Below are 21,070 nucleotides of genomic sequence, written 5' to 3' on the forward strand. Positions count from 1 at the left end.
TTCGTGGTCACGTTTGGACTATATATTTGTCACCAATGGGCTTCTATCGAATATCACCGATGTCAACATTTATGACTTGGTGATATCGGATCATGCACCGGTGGGAGTGGATATAGCGCCAACTTTTCCGCGGGGTGCGGACAGAACGTGGCGATTCCCTTCTTATCTTCTTAAAGACGAACAATTTACACAGGCCTTAAGTCATTGGTGGGTAGAATACGCGGCGGAAAATGAGATGCACACTGGAGACCCGTTCCTGTTCTGGGAGGCTGGGAAAGCGGTACTTAGGGGTAGAATTATAGCGCATGTGGCACACTACAAGAAGATAGCTAGGGACAAGTACAATGACATGACTGACAACCTCAGGAGGGCTTACACTGCTTTTCAGACTTCCCCTGGCGAAGCTACTAAACAATCCTGGACTATGGCAAAAGAGAATTTTGAAACGGCGCAAGCAAATGTAGACAAATATAGAGGGGATGTTTTCAGAGCTGATTTCTATAAATATGGGAACAAAGCGGGTAGGCTGTTAGCAAACATGGCAAGGGGACAAAAGCTACCGGAACCCATTAGACCAATGATTGACGACACAGGGAAGCTGCAAAATCATCCGAGGGAGGTAGTGGGGATATTTAAAAAGTTTTATGAACGTCTTTATTCCAAACAGGACATAGATATAACGGCAGGGAGGCAGTTTTTAGATACACTTAAATTGCCAAATCTGTCTGAGGAAGACCGGCTTCAGTTAAATGCCCCCTTAACGGTAGAGGAGATATCTAAGGGGATTAGAAATCTAAAGGCCAACAAAGCCCCAGGACCGGATGGCTATTCCGGGGAATTCTTTAAACTGTTGAATGATAAAATATGCCCCTCACTTCTAGCGGTATATAATCATATTTTCTCAACTGGTACTTTATTACCGACGGGAAACATGGCCCATGTAAAAGTTTTACATAAACAGGGTAAGGACCCTTCATTGCCGGAATCATATCGCCCTATTTCATTAATAAATGTAGATGTCAAGATTCTGTCTAAGTTGCTAGCGGACAGATTGGCCTCCATTCTACCAAAGTTAATAGGGCCGCAACAAGTGGGTTTTATGAAGGGGAGAGCGGCTGTGTTCAACCTGAGGACTGTCCTGGCGGTACAGGGGAAGGTAACATCTCACCCATACTCCAGCCAGGTTCCGGCATTATTGGCCCTAGATGCTGAAAAAGCTTTTGACAATGTGCACTGGACCTGGCTGGATATGGTGTTAGACAAGGCGGGAATTTTGGGTCATTTTAGAATATTTTTACAGGCTTTATATGCTACTCCCACTTCTAGAATACACTTACCGGGATTCTTGTCGGAGCCATTTACACTAGAAAAGGGGACGAGACAGGGGTGCCCATTGTCACCCTTACTTTTTAATCTGGCTTTAGAGCCACTTGCACAACATTTTTTACAAACTCCAGTATATAGGGGTATCACTGTGGGTGACTCGGAAATAAAAATTAGCTGCTTCGCGGATGATACCCTGCTGTATCTGAACGATCCAACCGCACATTTAGAAGAGGTGTTTAGGGTACTGGCATTGTATGGAACCTTTTCAGGTTACAGGGTTAACATTTCTAAATGTCAACTATTATACTTGGGCCCGGAGGGCGTGAATCATTTCCCATCTTTGCCAATACAAATTGCGAAACAATATATTACATATTTAGGGATAAAAATAGGTAGAACCCCAATGTCCCTTTATACTCTAAACTACCCCCCTATTATTTCTAAAATTGAAAGGGAACTGGATAAGTGGAAATCCCTCCCCCTGTCCCTGATGGGTAGGATACAGCTGATAAAAATGATGAGCTTCCCCAGACTGCTCTACCCACTTCAAACCATTCCTCTTCTTTTACGACATGATGATATTAGGAAAATCCATGCTAGTTTTTCAAAGTTCATTTGGGCGGGGAAACGTCCGAGGGTGTCATATGATACTTTATGTTTGGGACGGGAGATGGGAGGTTTACAGGCCCCAAATGTAAGATTCTATAATTTAGCTGCACTCTTTCGCCATGTCCAGGATTGGTCCTTTAATACATGTTATTTTTCAAACACAGACTTGGAAACTGACCTTTCCACTTTAGACTCCTTGGCGACTTTGCTTCACTTACCATTTAAAGATGTTCCCACCGACATTAGGCGTAAGGTTTTGTTTACTGACACAAGGGCCACATGGAAAGCAGTTCGTAAAATATACGGTTTGCCCTGGAGTCTGTCAAAGTCCTATAGGTTGTGGCAGACACCGGCGCTTAAACACTGTACCTCAAACCCGCTTAGTAAGATATGGAGAGACAGGGGCATCAACACATTTGGAGATCTCTTGTCTTCCACAGATGGTCTATTATTAAGCTGGGAGGAGTTTAGCCACAAATATGAAATGTCTGGGATACACCGGTGGCTGTATAACCAGCTCCGTTCGTTCTTCCATGGCCTGGTAAGGGGATACGCATCAGTGGAGAGAAGGAGTGCCTTTGATAGTCTTATGGGTAGGGGGACAAGCAGCCGCTCCCTTTCGTTCATCTACACAAACATCAGGGATGTAGCGTTAAGGGGAGCGGCTGCTAAATCACTAACTAAGTGGGCGAAATTTGTAGATACCCCGGAATTACACAATTTGATGCGAGAAGGACTGGTAGCAGTATACCACTCAACCCCTAGTGCACAACTTAAAGAGATCCACTGGAGGATAATGCACAAGGCAACGTATGCTTTTAGATGGAGGGGATCCCCACCCCCTCCTCCTTATCTCACCTGCTGCCCTGTCTGTGGTCTTCCAGGGGCAGATCTTCAACATTGTATGTGGGAGTGTCCCAGAGTAATGCAAATATGGATGGAAGTTAGGGAATTAATACACAAAATATGGAACAGGACCCTTCCTACTTCGCCTGAACCTTACCTCTTTCATTATCTACCACTCACAGACACTGAACCACCTGATAGAGGCAGAATGTCCAAGGGAATACATATCTTAATATTGGTCACCAAACAGTGTATTCTAAGACATTGGCTAGTGCCCACGGTCCCGACCATAACAGAAATTCGAGAGGAATTTCATTCGGTCTTAACTAGGGAACTAACACTGGCCATTAGGAACTCGGAACTTCACGCCAAGTCCTTTTTCAATAAATGGAAAAAATACTTGCATTACTTACCTGATGACTTGGAACGTCATAGAATAGTAACACATTTTAGGTCTTCTACTTGGTACTGTAGGGAGCGGTTAAAGGGAACTTTGGGAAACCTGGAAGTTCCTTCATGAGGTCAAGGTGACATTACATAAATGGGTAGTAGAGAACAATAGAATTGTAAGTCTCGATGTTCCTTCCGTGAGTGTAATGTGTTCTATGGGAGTGAGATTACCACAGTTTGATGTTTCTAGGTTTGTATATGTATACTCTTTTCAAACTTTTTAAACAAAGAAAATTGATGGAGTCTTGATTACTACATGTTTCTGGTGGACGTAGACGGCCTAAATGATACACCTGTCGTTATATTTATCACCAGTGATGTACTTGTACAGTATATAATGGCTATTGTCTACTTTGTCAAACTCTGTCTGTTAATAAAGTATTTTGAAAAAAAAAAAAAATATGGGACCAGCGGTCACAGTGAGGTAGCGCAAAAAAAAATGTGTGGACAGTACAGTCTAGATCCATTGCGAGACTGATTATTTCATTTTTCATTTATACTACATCTGCCGGATTAACAATTTATTCCGAACTATCGGCATCCAATATCGCTATCACTTTAAATATCAGGCGATTGCTGCAAGGGATAAAATATTCTGCCATTAGGGCCCAATGTCAGATTAATGTAACATACAATATTGCTCTGATGAATATTTAATATTTTATTAATATATTTTTATTGTATTTTAATAAATTTGTCATTTTGTTTCAAACTGGCTGTTCCCAATTGATATTCTTTGTGTACCCAGTGGGGTGATGCTCTTGAGGTGTGGTTCAAACATTTAAATATTTTTGCATTAACTTTGATGGGTGGCGATCGATCTTTTGACCGCATTGACCTCGAGCATCGGATTGTGAGCTGCACACACTTTCTTTTGTTGGTTAATTTACAGATCTGTTTAACTTTCTGGCACTAGTTGATTTAAAAAGGTTTTCCACCAGAGTACCCCTTTAAAGTGTCTTGCAGTGGCTTTTGTCCCGTCCAGAATAGAGGCATGCAGATGGGTGAATTGGAAAGTACCAGCAACTGTGGGGGTGACTGTTTCATGTGAGGATACATTACTTAAAGGGGTATTCCAGGAAAAAACTTTTTTTTATATAGCAACTGGTTCCAGAAAGTTAAAAAGATTTGTAAATGACTTCTATAAAAAAAATCTTAATCCTTTCAGTACTTATGAGCTGCTGTAGTTGAGTTGTTCTTTTCTAAGTGTTCTCTGATGACACCTGTCTCGGGCATTGTCCAGAGTAGAAGCAAATCCGGATAGCAAACCTCTTCTACTCTGTGCAGTTCCCGAGACAAGCAGAGGTGTCAGCAGAGAGCACTGTTGCCAGACAGAAAAGAACAACCCAACTTCAGCAGCTGATAATTATTGGAAGGATTAAGATTTTTGAATAGAAGTAATTTACAAATCTGTTTAACTTTCAGCCAGTTGATTTAAAATTTTTTTTTTTTTTTCCTGGAATACCGCTTTAATGTAAAGCATTCTATAGTGACATAGCAGGTGACAAATCATATCTATGTTGGACTATATTGGAATAACAGAGTACGGTAACATAACATGGTGACACCTGCTGGTCAAAATAGGGAATGACATGCTTAGAAAAAGCTGAGTATTTAAAGGGGTTATCCAGGAAAAAAACTTGTTTTTTATATATCAACTGGCTCCAGAAAGTTAAGCAGATTTGTAAATTACTTCTATAAAAAAAATCTTAATCCTTTCAGTACTTATGAGCTTCTGAAGTTAAGGTTGTTCTTTTCTGTCTAAGTTCTCTCTGATGACACCTGTCTCGGGAAACACCCAGTTTATAAGCAAATCCCCATAGCAAACCGTTCCTAAGACAGGTGTCATCAGAGAGCACTTAGACAGAAAAGAACAACCTTAACTTCAGAAGCTCATAAGTACTGAAAGGATTAATAGAAGTAATTTACAAATCTGTTTAACTTTCTGGAGCCAGTTGATATATATATAAAAAACGTTTTTTTCCTGGATTACCCCTTTAATAGTAAACCATCACATTCTAGTTGTTGGTGATCGTCTGAATACTCGCCATGTACTCTACATTAGAGCTGAGCGAACTTACAGTAAATTCGATTCGTCACGAACTTCTCGGCTCGGCAGTTGATGACTTTTCCTGCGTAAATTAGTTCAGCTTTCAGGTGCTCCCGTGGGCTGGAAAAGGTGGATACAGTCCTAGGAGACTCTTTCCTAGGACTGTATCCACATTTTGCAGCCCACGGGAGCACCTGAAGGCTGAACTAATTTACGCAGGAAAAGTCATCAACTGCCGAGCCGAGAAGTTCGTGACGAATCGAATTTACTGTAAGTTCGCTCATCTCTACTCTACATGAGTGTTTTCCAAACTGAGTGTCTCCAGCTGTTGCAAAACTAAAACTCCCAGCATGCCCGGACAGCCGAAGGCTGTCCGGGCATGCTGGGAGTTTTAGTTTTGCAACAGCTGGAGGCACCCTGTTTGGGAAAACACTGCTCAAGATGGATGGCCGATGCATTTCGGTGGTGGGGGCTTGTTCAGAATCTCCCATCTTATCCGGGTGAGGCGCAGGGCGGCGGACCGACGTCCACATAAAACATCAAACGTCCAAAGTATTAAAATGATGAAATTTATTTCAGTACTTTGACAAAATACCCATAAAATTCAAAACTTCTACCATTACAAAAATAGGTCTCTACATATTGATATGTTCGATCTGCACCACCCGGTAGCAAATGTTTTTTTTTCAGACGCGACAGTCATTTCCGCCTCCCGTTCCATAATACCCCCCCAAAAAAAAGTTCCTTTCACCCCTCCCCCCCCCATTGATAAATACGTATAAGTTAATCATTTAAATTAGAAATCCACATAATGTACAGATCATCGATGGCTGATTACAAAAAAAAACAAAAAAAAACAAAACACTGATATACAACGGCGGAGATCCCTCGCGGCCTGACCTTCGATTGTTCTATGGGCGGATGTTGGTCCCACGAGATGCACGATACGGGGGGAAAAACGGAAGCAGCGCACTGGTACAAAAAGCAATTCAAGTATCGCAAAAAAAAAGGGACATTATCTCCTTATACTGTAGTGTGTTGTGCTGTTTGTGTTCGACGCTGCGGAGACAATAAAACTGCGGTTAGATCAGCGGCAAAAGAGCCATCGTAATAACAATAACTGATAGGGCGGTAATGCGCCAAGGTGCAAAGATTGATACCGTATATATAACTTTATGGTTTAGAGTCCCCCATTGACCAGGAATTTTTGTTAAAAAAAAAAACAGCAAATTTTTACCAAAAATGGCGCCACACCTGTCCTCAGGTTGTGTGCAGTATTAAAACTTGGCGCCATTCACTTCAATAGAACCGAGCTGCAATACCAAACACAACCTGAGGACAGGGGTGGCGCTGTTTTCAGAAGAAATCAGTTCTGTTTTTCTGCATTCACATCACGTTTTTGCAATATAGTTCCCGTATACGGTTTCAATTTAAAAACCGTATGGAACCGTATGAAAAAACGTACGCATTGACTTTTCATTGCAAACCGGATGCCAGATGCAGCATCCGGTTGTGTCCATTTTGAATCCTTTACGGTTTTCTAAATTTTTTTTCCCGTTCCCAAAACCGTAGTCGACCACAGTTTTTTTTTCAGGTCAAAAACCGTATTGAAATTGTGTGTATGTATATGTGTGTATATATATATATTATTATTTTTTTAAATGGGATTCTATGGGAACCGTAGAGAACCGTATGTGCGTACGATTCTATAAGGTTTGCACAATACGGTTTTTCAGTTTGCACTTGAGCAGTGCACACCGAAAGGTCTGCCCACCTTCTATTTCAATAGAACAAGTGGAACTTTATTAAGATGGGAAGACAAAATTAAAACCGTATATGTTTTTTGTTGTTGTTAAAAACGTATTAAACCGTATACAACTGTACATGTGTTTTCAAACCGTATACGGCTTAATTTTTGGACACACGGTTGTATACGGTTTAATTATTGGACACACGGTTGTATACGGTTTAATTATTGGACACACGGTTGTATACGGTTTGGTCCGGTTTTGAGACATACGGGTTTTAACAAAAAAACCTGATAGGAAACTGTAGTGTAAAAACGTGATGTGAATGCAGCCTAATCTTGGATAACCCATTTAAACAATACCTATACTTTGTGGTGTCATATTAAAGGTTTGGATCCATGGGGGATCCTGCTGCTGAGCCCCCGACCAATTGATAAAACAAAGGGGCTGAAGCGTTGAGCTAGGTGTTATGCCCATTTGTTTCGGCTTAGGTCCTTGGAAAGCCAAGCGTGCAGGAAATAGACTTTATTTCCCATAGACTTCTTATAAATCTTACTCCACACACTCAGTAAGGAGAGCCAAGCAGAAATAAAGGGGCGAAGCACTCTGCTGAATGCTTCTGCCCCTTTTGTTTTGGCAAGTGGTGGGGTTCTCAGCACCCGGACCCCCACTGATCAAGGCTTACGACATGTAACTATAGCACATCAGAAGATCCTTTAAAGGGGTACTCCGATGGAAAACTTTTTTTTTTTTTAATCAACTGGTGCCAGAAAGTTACAGATTTGTAAATTACTTCTATTAAAAAAATCTTAAAGGGGTATTCCAGGAAAAAACTTTTTTATATATATCAACTGGCTCCAGAAAGTTAAACAGATTTGTAAATTACTTCTATTAAAAAATCTTAATCCTTTCAGTTCTTATGAGCTTCTGAAGTTAAGGTTGTTCTTTTCTGTCTAAGTGCTCTCTGATGACACGTGTCTCGGGAACCGCCCAGTTTAGAAGCAAATTCCCATAGCAAACCTCTTCTAAACTGGGCGGTTCCCGAGACACGTGTTATCAGAGAAGAACAACCTAAACTTCAGAAGCTCATAAGTACTGAAAGGATTAAGATTTTTTAATAGAAGTAATTTACAAATCTGTTTAACTTACAGGAGCCAGTTGATATATATATATAAAAAAAAGTTTTTTCCTGGATAACCCCTTTAATCCTTCCAGTACTTATTAGCTGCTGAATACTACATAGGAAATTATTTTCTTTTTGGAACACAGAGCTCTCTGCTGACATCATGACCACTCTGCTCTCTGCTGACATCTCTGTCCATTTTAGGAACTGTCCAGAGAAGGAGAAAATCCCCATAGCAAACATATGCTGCTCTGGACAGTTCCTAAAAATGGACAGAGATGTCAGCAGAGAGCACTGTGGTCCAAAAAGAAAAGAATTACCTATGTAGTATTCAGCAGCTAATAAGTACTGGAAGGATTAAGATTTTTTTATAAAAGTAATTTACAAATCTGTTTAACTTTCTGTCACCAGTTGATTAAAAAAAAAAAGTTTTCCACCGGAGTACTCGTTTAAAGCATCTGTTATGATAATGCAGTGTTTCCCAACGAGGGTACCTCCAGCTGTTGCAAAACTACAACTCACAGCATGCCCGGACAGCCTTCGGCTGTCCGGGCATGCTGGGAGTTGTAGTTTTGCAACAGCTGGAGGCACCTTGTTTGGAATACACTGCCATAAGGATAAAGAAAGGGGCCTCAGCTTGTTAAGGTGGTGGCCTCTCCACCCATATATCTTGTAAGAGATATATATATATATATATATATATCAGAAGAATGGGCCTCAATTATAAAAACTACCTTGCTCATAGTAGCCAATCACAGATCAGTTTACATTTCTTAAAGTGCTAGCATACAGCAGTGTGACGGTCATCGGGGGAGCCCGGGGAAATAGCGGGAGAAAAATTATTATTTTTCTCCCGCCATTCCCGTCAAAAAATATCAGGTCCCGGCGGCCCCCATAATAGTAAATGTGAGGTGCTGGGACCCGTATTGAGGCCTGCGGCTCCCCAGGCTGGAGATGAATATTGTGTGCGATCGAAGTATGGGACTTACACTTTAGAGTGTCCCTGATAATTAAAAAATAAATTGGACACGCCACACGGACCAGTCAAAAGTTTTGATTGGTCGGGGTCTCAGCGCTGACACCCTCCCCAGATCTAGTGGGAAAAAGTGCACCACTCTCCGACAACTCCATCCAGTAGCTCCCATAGATTTATACTGGTGCCTAATACTGGGCAGAGATTGCAGGGGATTGAAGCAGACAGCTGTGCGTTTTTCCCACTCGTTCTAATGATAGGCGGGGGTCTGATCACAGAGACCACCACCTATCAAAACGATTGTCAAGTCTCTGTGGCATGTATTATTTACCATATATCATCGGGATGTGTTGGGCGTATCTATAGAACGTTACCTGACGGCGCGTTTCCTAATCGCTTCTGTAAGGCCTCGAGACGCGCTATGTAATCCGTGAGCGCGCGATCAGGGTCGTAATTCTGAAGATGGGAGCAGGAGCTCAGGTCAGAAGACGCATACCTGAGGAAGAGGTAAGAAGTCATATCACAGGTCACATAGAGGATTGCTTCTGTCATTGGAGGATATACCTGTCTGAGCTCTCATACATGCGCACACATACATAGAAGACATATACCCACCACCACCTTTGTGCAAATACTCTGCTCCCATAGATGCACTCACACACTCATACTGTCATATACACCAATTGTACGGTACATGCACCCTCATACATGCACATGTACACTACTCACACACCTATACATACTACAATATACACTACTTATACGGTACATGCACCCTCATACATGCACATGTACACTACTCCCACACCTATATATACTACAATATACACTACTTATACGGTACATGCACCCTCATACATGCACATGTACACTACTCACACACCTATACATACTACAATATACACTACTTATACGGTACATGCACCCTCATACATGCACATGTACACTACTCACACACCTATACATACTACAATATACACTACTTATACGGTACATGCACCCTTATACATGCACACATAAATAAAACAAATGCTAACCCATACTCCCTTCTATACACAAATACTCTGCTCACTTAGGTGCACATGTACTCACTCCTATACATACTACCATAGACACACTTGTACATGCACCCACATACATGCATACATACACTACTTTTCATCAGAATTTTGGATCATCTGTTTCTTCAGTTCATAAATACACTACTCACATATATGCATATACACATGCTTGCAGTTATACAACGCTCGAGTACATGCACACACACCTATACATAATACTATACACTCATACATGTATAAATACTCACATGTATGCACACACCCATACATGCATACACATATACTTACACAAATACAATGCTTACATACATGCATATACACCTATACATACTCTCCCATACACACACTTGTATATGCACCCTCATACATTAATACACTGCTCACATATACACATTTACATATGCTTGCAGAAATACAATGCTCACATACATGCACACACATATACACCTATACATACTCTCCATACACATACTTGTACATGTACCCTCATACATAAATACACTACTCACATATGTGCACACACTCCCATACATGCATACACATATACTTACACAAATACAATGCTTACGTACATGCATTTGCACCAATACATACTCTCCATACACACACTTGTATATGCACCCTCATACATACATACACTGCTCACATGTATGCACACACTCCAATACATGCATACTTGCACAAATTCAATGCTCACATACATCCTAACAGAGAGAGGGGAATACGCTACTGACTGACCCCTTGGGTGCCCTTTTCTAGTGTCACTGTCACATATCTGCATACATTCAAAGGCTCTGGATCTGCCGTAGATCACTTGCAGAAAATCAGCACCATGTGAATCCACCCGTAAAGAACAAATCACAACAATCACAATTACCTGTGCTGGGAATTCACAGTGGACTGCGGGGAATCGAAGCCGGATCGGGAGCGACATGAAAGCCTCTGGTCTCCGTACATGTCAACGCTGCCGGCTGGGTGATATGGAGAATCTGTCCTTACCTCATTCCCTGCATTATATATAGAAGTCATATGTCATACATTTTATAGATACATAAGGCAACACAATAACATACCCCAAAAAATTGCTGCCTGGTGCAATACATGACATTTATGACTCCATACAGACATTCATATAGTGGGGGAAAAAAGTATTTAGTCAGCCACCAATTGTGCAAGTTCTTCCACTTAAAAAGATGAAAGAGGCCTGCAATGTTCATCATAGGTATACCTCAACTATGAGAGACAGAATGGGGGGGAAATAATACAGGAAATCACATTGTAGGATTTCTAATGAATTAATTGGTAAATTCCTCAATAAAATAAGTATTTGGTCACCTACAAACAAGAAAGATTTCTGGCTCTCACAGACCTGTAACAACTTCTTTAAGAGTCTCCTCTGTCCTCCACTCGTTACCTGTATTAATGGCTCCTGTTAGAACTTGTTATCAGTATAAAAGATACCTGTCCACAACCTCAAACAGTCACACTCCAAACTCCACTATGGCCAAGACCAAAGAGCTGTTGAAGGACACCAGAAACAAAATTGTAGACCTACACCAGGCTGGGAAGACTGAATCTGCAATAGGCAAGCAGCTTGGTGTGAAGAAATCAACTGTGGGAGCAATTATTAGAAAAGGGAAGAAATACAAGACCACTGATAATCTCCCTCGATCTGGGGCTCCAAGCAAGATCTCACCCCGTGGTGTCAAAATGATCACAAGAACGCTGAGCAAAAATCCCAGAACCACACAGGGGGACCTAGTGAATGACCTGCAGAGAGCTGGGACCGAAGTAACAAAGGCTACCATCAGTAACACACTACGCCGCCAGGGATTCAAATCATGCAGTGCCTGACATGTCCCCTTGCTTAAGCCAGTACATGTCCGGGCCCGTCTGAAGTTTGCTAGAGAGCTTTTGGATGATCCAGAAGAGTATTGGGAGAATGTCATATGGTCAGATGAAACCAAAAGTAGAACTTTTTGGTAAAAACTCAACTCATCGTGTTTGGAGGAGAAAGAATGCTGAGTTGCATCCAAAGAACACCATACTTACTGTGAAGCATGGGGGTGAAAACATCATGCTTTGGGGCTGTTTTTCAGCAAAGGGACCATGACGACTGATCCGTGTAAAAGGAAAGAATGAATGGGGCCATGTATCGTGAGATTTTAAGTGAAAACCTCCTTCCATCAGCCAGGGCATTAAAAATGAAACGTGGCGGTTTACCCTTCCCCCCCTTGCAACTATACCCATTTACTTCCTTGCATATTGGATCCTTGGAACGTATATCGTGGGGAGCGGGTGGGGAGGGTTTCCGGATCTGTTTATTTGTATGTTGTTCATTTGATTTGTAAACAAAATTTAATAAAAATACTTAAAAAAAATAAAAAATAAAAAATTTGAAACGTGGCTGGGTCTTTCAGCATGACAATGATCCCAAACACACCGCCCGGGCAACGAAGGAGTGGCTTCGTATGAAGCATTTCAAGGACCTTGAAATGCTTCTTACGAAGCCACTCCTTCATTGCCCAGGTGGTCTCAGCCAGTATCCAGATCTCAACCCCATAGAAAACCTTTGGAGGGAGTTGAAAGTCCATGTTGCCCAACGACAGCCCCAAAAAATCACTGCTCTAGAGGAGATCTGCATGGAGGAATGGGCCAAAATACCAGCAACAGTGTGTGAAAACCTGGTGAAGACTTACAGAAAACGTTTGACCTCTGTCATTGCCACCAAAGGGGATATAACAAAGTATTGAGATGAACTTTTGTTATTGACCAAATACTTATTTTCCACCATAATTTGCAAATAAACTCTTTAAAAATCAGACAATGGATTTTACGGATTTTTTTCTCATTCTGTCTCTCATAGTTGAGGTTATAACTATGATGAAAATTACAGGAGCCTCTCATCTTTTTAAGTGGGAGAACTTGCACAATTGGTGGCTAACTAAATACCTTTTTCCCCCACTGTATCTCTTATAGCAGTGTTTTCCAACCTGGGTGCCTCCAACTGTTGCAAAACTACAACTCCCAGCATGCCCGGACAGCCTTCGGCTGTCCGGGCATGCTGGGAGTTGTAGTTTTAAAACAGCTGGAGGCAACCTGGTTTGGAAACCCTGCTTTATAGGGCTCAATGAAGCCGCTACTAACAAACTACCCTTGTGTTACCAGATCGGAAGTTGAAGTCTTACCTATGTTCAGCCCAAACCCGTTGCGGTCTGCGGTGCCTCCAACAGGACTAATCGCTCGTTGCCAGCGTCTCACCAGAAACCTCATCCTGTATGAAGGACATCAACACAAAAACTAACGTCCGGCACGTGAGAACATGCATTTTGCCAGTATACCTCAATGTTATCATAAACTTACCTGGATATCGCTATGGCCACCCGAGCAGCCGAGCGGAAGCGAGTGAAGGCCCTGGAGTGCTTAGTGATGACTTCCAGATCTGTGAAGGATGGCTGGCCTCCCATCCTGGCAATAAGCGCTAGCGTGGCCTCCTCACACTCCTGGAATCCTCCCAGTAACAGCAGCAGGTACTTCTTCTGGTACACCAGAGCTTTCCTGAAGCTCTCCGAACGCAGGTATTTTCCATACACCCTCTGCAATAACAAGTACATAGACCTGGCGTAAGCTGCAAATTCTTATCCACGTTATATGGTCCCTTTTTCGGCCAGTCCCTCTCATGTATTGATGCACACCCCATTCATTCTCACCCATATTGACTTGTATTGCCTCCTCCTTACCTTCAGGGCCGCATTGTCCGTGTCCCGCCCGATGTCCCTCTGAAGACTTTCGTTCCTCAGCTCGGCCTTCACTTTGGAGAGTTCGGCCTCCATCTGATTCAGAGCCTTGTGCAGGTTAAGTTTTTCTCTGTTCCAGGTCTCTCTTTCTTCTGTGAATGAGTCCAGGGTCGTGGTGTGATCCCAGGTGGACTGAGGGGACTGCAGGTGACACAACAGAGAAGTCAGTGCTGTTCATTTTTGTCTCCTTGTTTGTATAGGGTAATGGAGAAGGTGAGAAGGTAATTCCTGTTTTCCTGGTGGTCTAAAGTAATGGTGGAGGTAATTTGTGTTTCTTTGTTCATCTAGAGTGATAGAAGAGTTAATTCTTGTTCCCCTGGTGGTCTTGGGTAATAGAGGAGATTTACCTTAATACCTTGGTGGTCTAAGGTAATGAAGAAGTTAATTCTGGTTTCCCTGGTGGTCTATGGTAATGGAGGAGTTAAAGGGGTATTCCAGAAAAATACTTTTATTTATTTATTTATATATATATATCGTATATATATATATATATATATCTATATCACGTGGCTCCAGAAAGTTAAACAGATTTGTAAATGACTCCTCTTAAAAAAATCTTAATCCTTCCAGTAGTCATCAGCTGCTGAAGTTGAGTTGTTTTTTTCTTTCTGACAACAGTGCTCTCTGCTGACACCTTTGCTTGTTTCAGGAACTGTCTGAAGCATTAGAGGTTTGCTATGGGCATTTGCTCCTACTCTGGAAAGTTCCTTTCGGTCTGACTACAGTGCTCTCTGCTGACACCTATGTCCATTTTAGGAACTGTCCAGAGCAGGATAGGTTTTCTATGGGGATTTGCTCCTGCTCTGGACAGTTCCTGACATGGACAGTGGTGTCAGCAGAGAGCACTGTGGTCAGGCAGAAAGGAAATTCAAAAAGAAAAGAACATCCTGTGGATCATAACAGTAGCTGATAAGTACTGGAAGGATTAAGATTTTAGAAGCAATTTACAGATATGTTTTACTTCCTGGCACCAGTTGATTTAAAAGAAAATGTTTTCCAGTGGAGCACCCCTTTAAACCGCTTCCCCTCACTCAGGCCAGGAGTGTTTGTACCCCTTGAATGTCCTTGGCCACAGCATTATCATTCCCTAGGATGATACAAATAAGGCTGGGTTCACACCACGTTTTTCAAATACGGTAACCGTATATGGTTTTCCGCAAAAAAACGTATACGACCGTATCCGAAACCGTATGCATAGAGAATGCATTGTAAACCGTATTCCAAATGTTGTGTACGGTTGCATCCGTTTTGCCTCGGATACGGTTTTGCCGATTTTTCAACCGTAGGCAAAAACACTGTCGACCACGTTTTTGCCTCCGGTTGGAAAACCGTATGCGAACCGTATGCGGTTCTTTTAACATTGTTGTCTATGACACAGAATTTCAGAATACGGTTGCACACGGTTTTTCTAATCCGTTTTTGGAGTTGACACATGCGCAGATTGGAATTTCAATAGAACAATAATAACTTTATTAATTTGCTGGAAAACTAATTCCAACAAAATAGCAAAACCGTTGGCAAAAACTGATGCAAACGGATAGAACCGTACGGGGAAAAATCGTATACGTTTTAATTTGGAGTCATACGGTTGTATAAGGTTGTATACGGTTTTTACCATATGTTTCTTAGCGGAAAACCGTATACGGTAACCGTATTTGAAAAACGTGGTGTGAACCCAGCCTTAGTGGGATGGCGTCTATCAGCAGGATATATACTGTGGTTTATGACAGCCGGTGATCAACAATGCTGCTTCTTGCCTGTAAATCATGGCTAGGTACTTACATGGTCTCCGGACCCTTCTCTCGCCCTGTGGTGGGAGATCTCGCCCTCCAGCCTCAGTAAGGTTTTTTGCAGGTCGTTCTTCTCGTTGGTTAACCTGCTCACATACCCGGTCAGCTCAGCGTTCTGCGTCAGCAGCTTTTCTGTGAGGGTGTTGGCTGAAATGCCTGATGGTAACACTAAATTCTGGAAAGAAAAGACGCAAACACATACATTTTATAAGTTATACAAATATGAGCGATGATAAGAAGCATGAAAACAAAAGCACAAAACAGCAGTGCTCTGAGCCCTAACGGGGGGTTCTGGTCTCAATATACATAGTAAATCTTAGTTCGCAGTCAATGAATGTAAACATTCTTCCTCTGATGAACCCCACCATCTCTTGGGGTAAAACAAGTTGGAATTACTTTTTTAGTAACAAGAATATTTTTGGGGATTAGTCTCTGATGTATTGTTGTTGCACTAACACCCCAAGTGTGTATCTGACATTATCTGTTGAAAATAGGTGTGGCACTATTAGTCTAAACCAGTGTTTTCCAAATAGTGCGCCTCCAGCTGTTGCAAAACTATAGACTGAAAACCCATCCTGACCTAACTGCATTTACATAGCTAATGCACTTGTTACAGTGTATCAGTGTAAGGAATCCTCTTTATTATGTCCAGGATCCCAGGTTTATAGTTCATACTTATCTGGGTTCATTGTAACCATTTTTAGGTAATTTTGTCCCTTTAATGCCAGCAGAGCTCCTTTGATCCGGCGCATGCGCCCTCCTCTGGTGAGTGTGCACCAATCAGTCTGTTTGCAGCCATACACTTCAGACACCGCCTCTCTTTTTAAGGATAGCCCCTGTCAACTGGCACACCTCACAGCGGCTCCTGCCATTGCATCTTCAGGGTACCTGAGTGACTGGTTAAATTTTGGACCTTGGCATTTACTCTTTTTTTTTTTTTTAGCATGGTTGTCTGAAGGATCTTTGTATTATGCCATGTCATCCACTTAGGTCCATCTGTCTTGAATAATCCTGTCTTATGTCCTCTGATGAACCCCACCATCCCTTGGGGGTAAAACACTTAGGAATGACTAAAAAAATTTTTTTAGTAACAGGAATGTTTTTTTGGGGGTCAGTCTCTGATGTATTGTTGTTGCACTAACACCCCAAGTGTGTATCTGACATTATCTGTTGCAAATAGTTGTGTCACTATTGGTCTAAATCAGTGATTTTCAAATAGTGCGCCTCCAGCTGTTGCAAAACTACAACTCCCAGCATGCATGGACAGCCTTTGGAGGCTGGTTGGGAAACACTAGTCTAAACTATGTTTTTCTGGCTGAATTTTTTCTTTTGAGGACTTCTTTTGTTTATCTACTTTTAGATTTGCAAATGACAGGTTATCTTTTTAATACAGAGTTTTTCAGTCCTGTCATAATGTACACTGTACCTAATTCTTTATCTTCGTTTATCTGCTATGATACGGTGATAAAAATATAAATAGGTCTAATATGTGCGATAGAATTCCTTGCTTTACTATCACCCAGGGTGAAATGTCAGCGCTATCTCACCTGTCCCTGGAGTGACAACACGGTCAATAGCTCCAGCTGTGACATGACCTCCTGAATGGCGTTTTGTGACCAAGCGAAGTCGTCATCATCCGTAGCATTGAACATCACCCTTCAATAGAAGAATCCAAGATATAACAAAATACACGGAGAGTCATGATGAAGAAGTGTTAGGACTGTCACGTAGACCTAATGATAACCTATGAGCCTAGTAAAATGGTGGAGGAGGACAGCAATGTGCAACTAATGGAAGGCTGCTCATCGGGGGAGCTACTACAAAAACATCCGGGAGTTCCAGAACTTACACCCATAAATGCTTCCGATTCATTACAGTCTCCACAGCCTAGCGCTGGTCATCATCAATAAAAATAGATGGCTCATGTCATGCCCTGACGTATCTGTAAGACGAATCATCCACTGTCATCCTGCTTCACATCCAGAAAACTCACACTCAATGATGTGGGGCTTCATAAGGTATAGGTGACAGATGCCGATCATGCAATGTCTACGGTTACAACCTCATATAGCTGTATATTAAAAACTAAGCCCTGCAGGGGGCAATGGCGAGTGTTTAAAACGTGCAAAAGTACTCCATAGCAGAGCAATGAAGAGCAGATGATGGGCACCAGTCTGGCTAACAGCCATTGAAATCCCAGCCTGGCTATGACTGCCCCCCAAAAAATAAACAGGTGGGTGCAAAGAGGCTTACCCATCTCATAAAGTGATGGCATATTTCTAGGATATGTCATCACTTTATTTATCAGGGCGGGGGGTGGGGGGTCTGAAAGCGGGGACCTCCACAGAACCTGAGAAATAAGAGGTCACCCAGCTGTGTAGAGAAATCCAGCGGCTCCATTCACTTGAATGGAGTTGTGCTGCAGTTCCCCTGCACAACATGGTGCAGATTGGGGGCTTGGGATTATCTTGCCACATATTTAAAGCAGCCACACAACACATTTAAAGGGGTACTCCGTCCTTAGACATCTTATCCCCTATCCAAAGCATATGGGATAAGATATCTGATCGCGGAGGTCTATCCACTGGAATCCTCCATGATCTCCATGCAGTCACCCGGCGTTCTGCACATTATGTTCAAAAGGCTGGATTTGGGCGGCCGTGGTTGTGGCGTCATGCCCCCTCCATTCATGTTGACATCACGACCACGGCAGCCCGAACCCAGCGTTCTGAACATAATGTCGGAAAGCCGGGGTGCCCGCATTGAGATCCCGGGGGGTCCCAGCGGCTAGACCACCAGGATCAGACATCTTATCGCCTATCATTTGGATAGGGGATAAGATATCTATGAGGCGGAGTACCCCTTTAACGGCCTCATCTGGCTTGGGTTGCATGCCATCACTAATGCCTACAACCCCACATCTCACCTTCGAGTGGTTTTGGCTGCCAGCTGTGTTAGTTTAGAGGAGACCTGAAGAAGCTTCCGTCTAATGGTGTCTATGCTGGACGCAGCTTCGTCTGCTTCGGGATCCCCGTCCACCAAACTTAGAGGATCAGGGCACAAAACATTCGGGATGCTTCCTGTCGGCTGGCAGGGTTCACTTCTTGATGGCTCTATGGAAGCTTTACTTGTGGCCTGAAGGAGAAACAAAAGAATATATTATGTACCTTTCAATAACAGTCATGGACTCCATACTTTTCTTTTCTGACTTATTGGCAGATTAATAATTCTGTATACATAGAGCTCCCCCTAATGGTGGCCTGAGCCGGGCAAAATTTTATGAAATAGAATCTTTTAGCGACCTATAAGGATATGTAGATTATAATATGACTCTTAAAAGGATATATACTGCAGCTGCTTTGGGCAATTTGGCAGTGCCCAATTAGTCAACCCACCCCTGTAGGCTGGCAAAGGATTATATAGCTCCTTCCTTTTTATCTTGCACAATACAGACAACATGGTCCATCACCAAGCACTGTCGGTTTAGTCCATTGTTTCCTAACCAGGATGCCTCCAGCTGTTGCAAAACTACAACTCCCAGCATGCCCGGACAGCCGTTGGCTGTCCGGGCATGCTGGGAGTTGTAGTTTTGCAACAGCTGAAGGTACGCTAGTTGGAAAACACTGGTTTACTGCCATTGTTATACATCATAGTCCCGAAATTCATGCAGAAATAAAAGAAAAATCTGAAACACTTACAGAACTTCCGGGAAGCTCTGCCTTCTCTGAGCCACTTTCTTTGGTTCTTCCGCTGTTCTGAAGACTCTGAATAGTCTCTTTCAAGCGTTTCTCCTCTGTCTGGAGCCCCCTGATCTCCTTCACCCTGTCCTGTATCTGCTTCTGCAGTTCCTCCATCACAGACCTCAGCTCCTCCACTTGTTTCTTGGCGATACTTGCTGTTTCTTTCTCAGTTTCTAGTTCTTTCCTCAGTCTCTGCCTCTCCTCGTCCAGACTCTGCCTCAGTTGGACACATTCCAGTTTGTACCCCTCGGCCTCGCTCACCAACTCTACGATACGATGATGTTTAGTATCTAACTGACCCTGCAGATCCCTCAGCAGCTCCTCGGTCTGGTTGTGTCCTTCTTGCTGCCCGGATCCATCTGTGTTCTCTATGGAATCCGCCAAGCCTTGTCTACGCTCCAGGGTGTTGGCCAGCTCACCGGAACGAGTCTTTTCGGCATCCAGGAAAGCCTGGAGTTCTGACACTCTGCTTCTCTCTACGGAGAGTGCGGAGTCATGTAGACTTTCCTTGGAGGCCAGCTGCTCCTGGAGACTCTTTACAAGGAGCTGCTCCTCTTCCAAGCGCTTGCTGATCTCAAGGGTCTTGGTCTTCTGCTCTTCTAAAAGAATTTGGAGGTCCTAAAGGACAAAAACTTGATTATGGTCCGTTTAATCCCCTTTTAGAACCTACAGCACCATATGGGGGCTTGTTTTTTTGCGTGACCAATTGTACTTTGCAAAGACATCACTCTAAAGGGGTACTCCACCCCAAGACATCTTATCCCCTAACCAAAAGATACGGGATAAGATAACAATAATAACTTTTTATTATTGTTGAATTTCTTTTGGCAATGCTTTTAATAATCTTATGTTATCTTCATGATGCCCGTAATTTATTTCTATTTTAAGGAGTTATCCAGTATAAAAAATATATGTATCCCCCTATTCGCTGGATGGGTGATAAGTGTAAGATCGTGGGGGGGGGGGGGGGGGGTCTGGAAGGGGGGACTGTCCGACTGCTGGGTCCCCCTCCCACATGATCTCCCATATGGTGCCCTGGCTCTCCGTATAAATGAAGTGTGCCAACCATTTGGCTCTCTCATAGAGATGCATGGAAGGGGCATCTTGGCCACAGCTTCGTGCCCTGGTTGACACACTTGATTCATGCAGAGAGCCATGGTGCTGGACAGGACAAAGTGTGTAACTGCGTGTGTAACAGCAGAAAAAAATATGGATCTGATAAAGAGAGCAGCACGATCGATCTTGAAACGCATTATCCTTTATTACAAAAAGAGAACAACCGCATGCTTTAGCTTCAGTACACAGCATTTTCTACCTGTTCATGCAACATTGCTTGTTGTCAGACACAACCCCAACAGCTTATCTGAGCTCCTAGTGCAGTGTTTTACAAGCAGGGTTCTTCCAGCTGTTGCAAAACTACAACTCTTAGCATGCCCAGACAGCCGTCGGCTGTCTGGGCATGCTGGGAGTTGTAGTTTTGCAAAAGCTGGAGGCTTCCTGGTTGTTAAACACTGCACTAATGGGTCAGTTATCGCTTTCCACAACACTGAAGACAAT

General features: G+C 42.8%; 1 protein-coding gene across 4 annotated transcripts in view; it reads right to left on the bottom strand.

Annotated features, from left to right (window-relative positions):
- Positions 1–6,046: 6,046 nt before the first annotated feature.
- Positions 6,047–21,070, bottom strand: part of AKAP9 (A-kinase anchoring protein 9) — a 330,692-nt gene continuing 315,668 nt past the window's right edge. For all 4 annotated transcript variants that reach the window (XM_056519035.1, XM_056519033.1, XM_056519032.1 and 1 more), the window contains 10 exons: positions 19,472–20,131; positions 18,700–18,908; positions 17,321–17,429; positions 15,766–15,948; positions 13,927–14,124; positions 13,550–13,782; positions 13,375–13,460; positions 11,064–11,193; positions 9,500–9,621; positions 6,047–6,340 (listed from right to left, as the gene is read on the bottom strand). In XM_056519035.1, the coding sequence (XP_056375010.1) occupies positions 6,297–6,340; positions 9,500–9,621; positions 11,064–11,193; positions 13,375–13,460; positions 13,550–13,782; positions 13,927–14,124; positions 15,766–15,948; positions 17,321–17,429; positions 18,700–18,908; positions 19,472–20,131 (1,974 nt within the window). In that variant the 3' untranslated portion in view covers positions 6,047–6,296. The remainder of the gene's footprint in view (positions 6,341–9,499; positions 9,622–11,063; positions 11,194–13,374; positions 13,461–13,549; positions 13,783–13,926; positions 14,125–15,765; positions 15,949–17,320; positions 17,430–18,699; positions 18,909–19,471; positions 20,132–21,070) is intronic.

Source organism: Hyla sarda, chromosome 5 (genome assembly GCF_029499605.1).
Source record: "Hyla sarda isolate aHylSar1 chromosome 5, aHylSar1.hap1, whole genome shotgun sequence".
NCBI lineage: Eukaryota > Metazoa > Chordata > Amphibia > Anura > Hylidae > Hyla > Hyla sarda.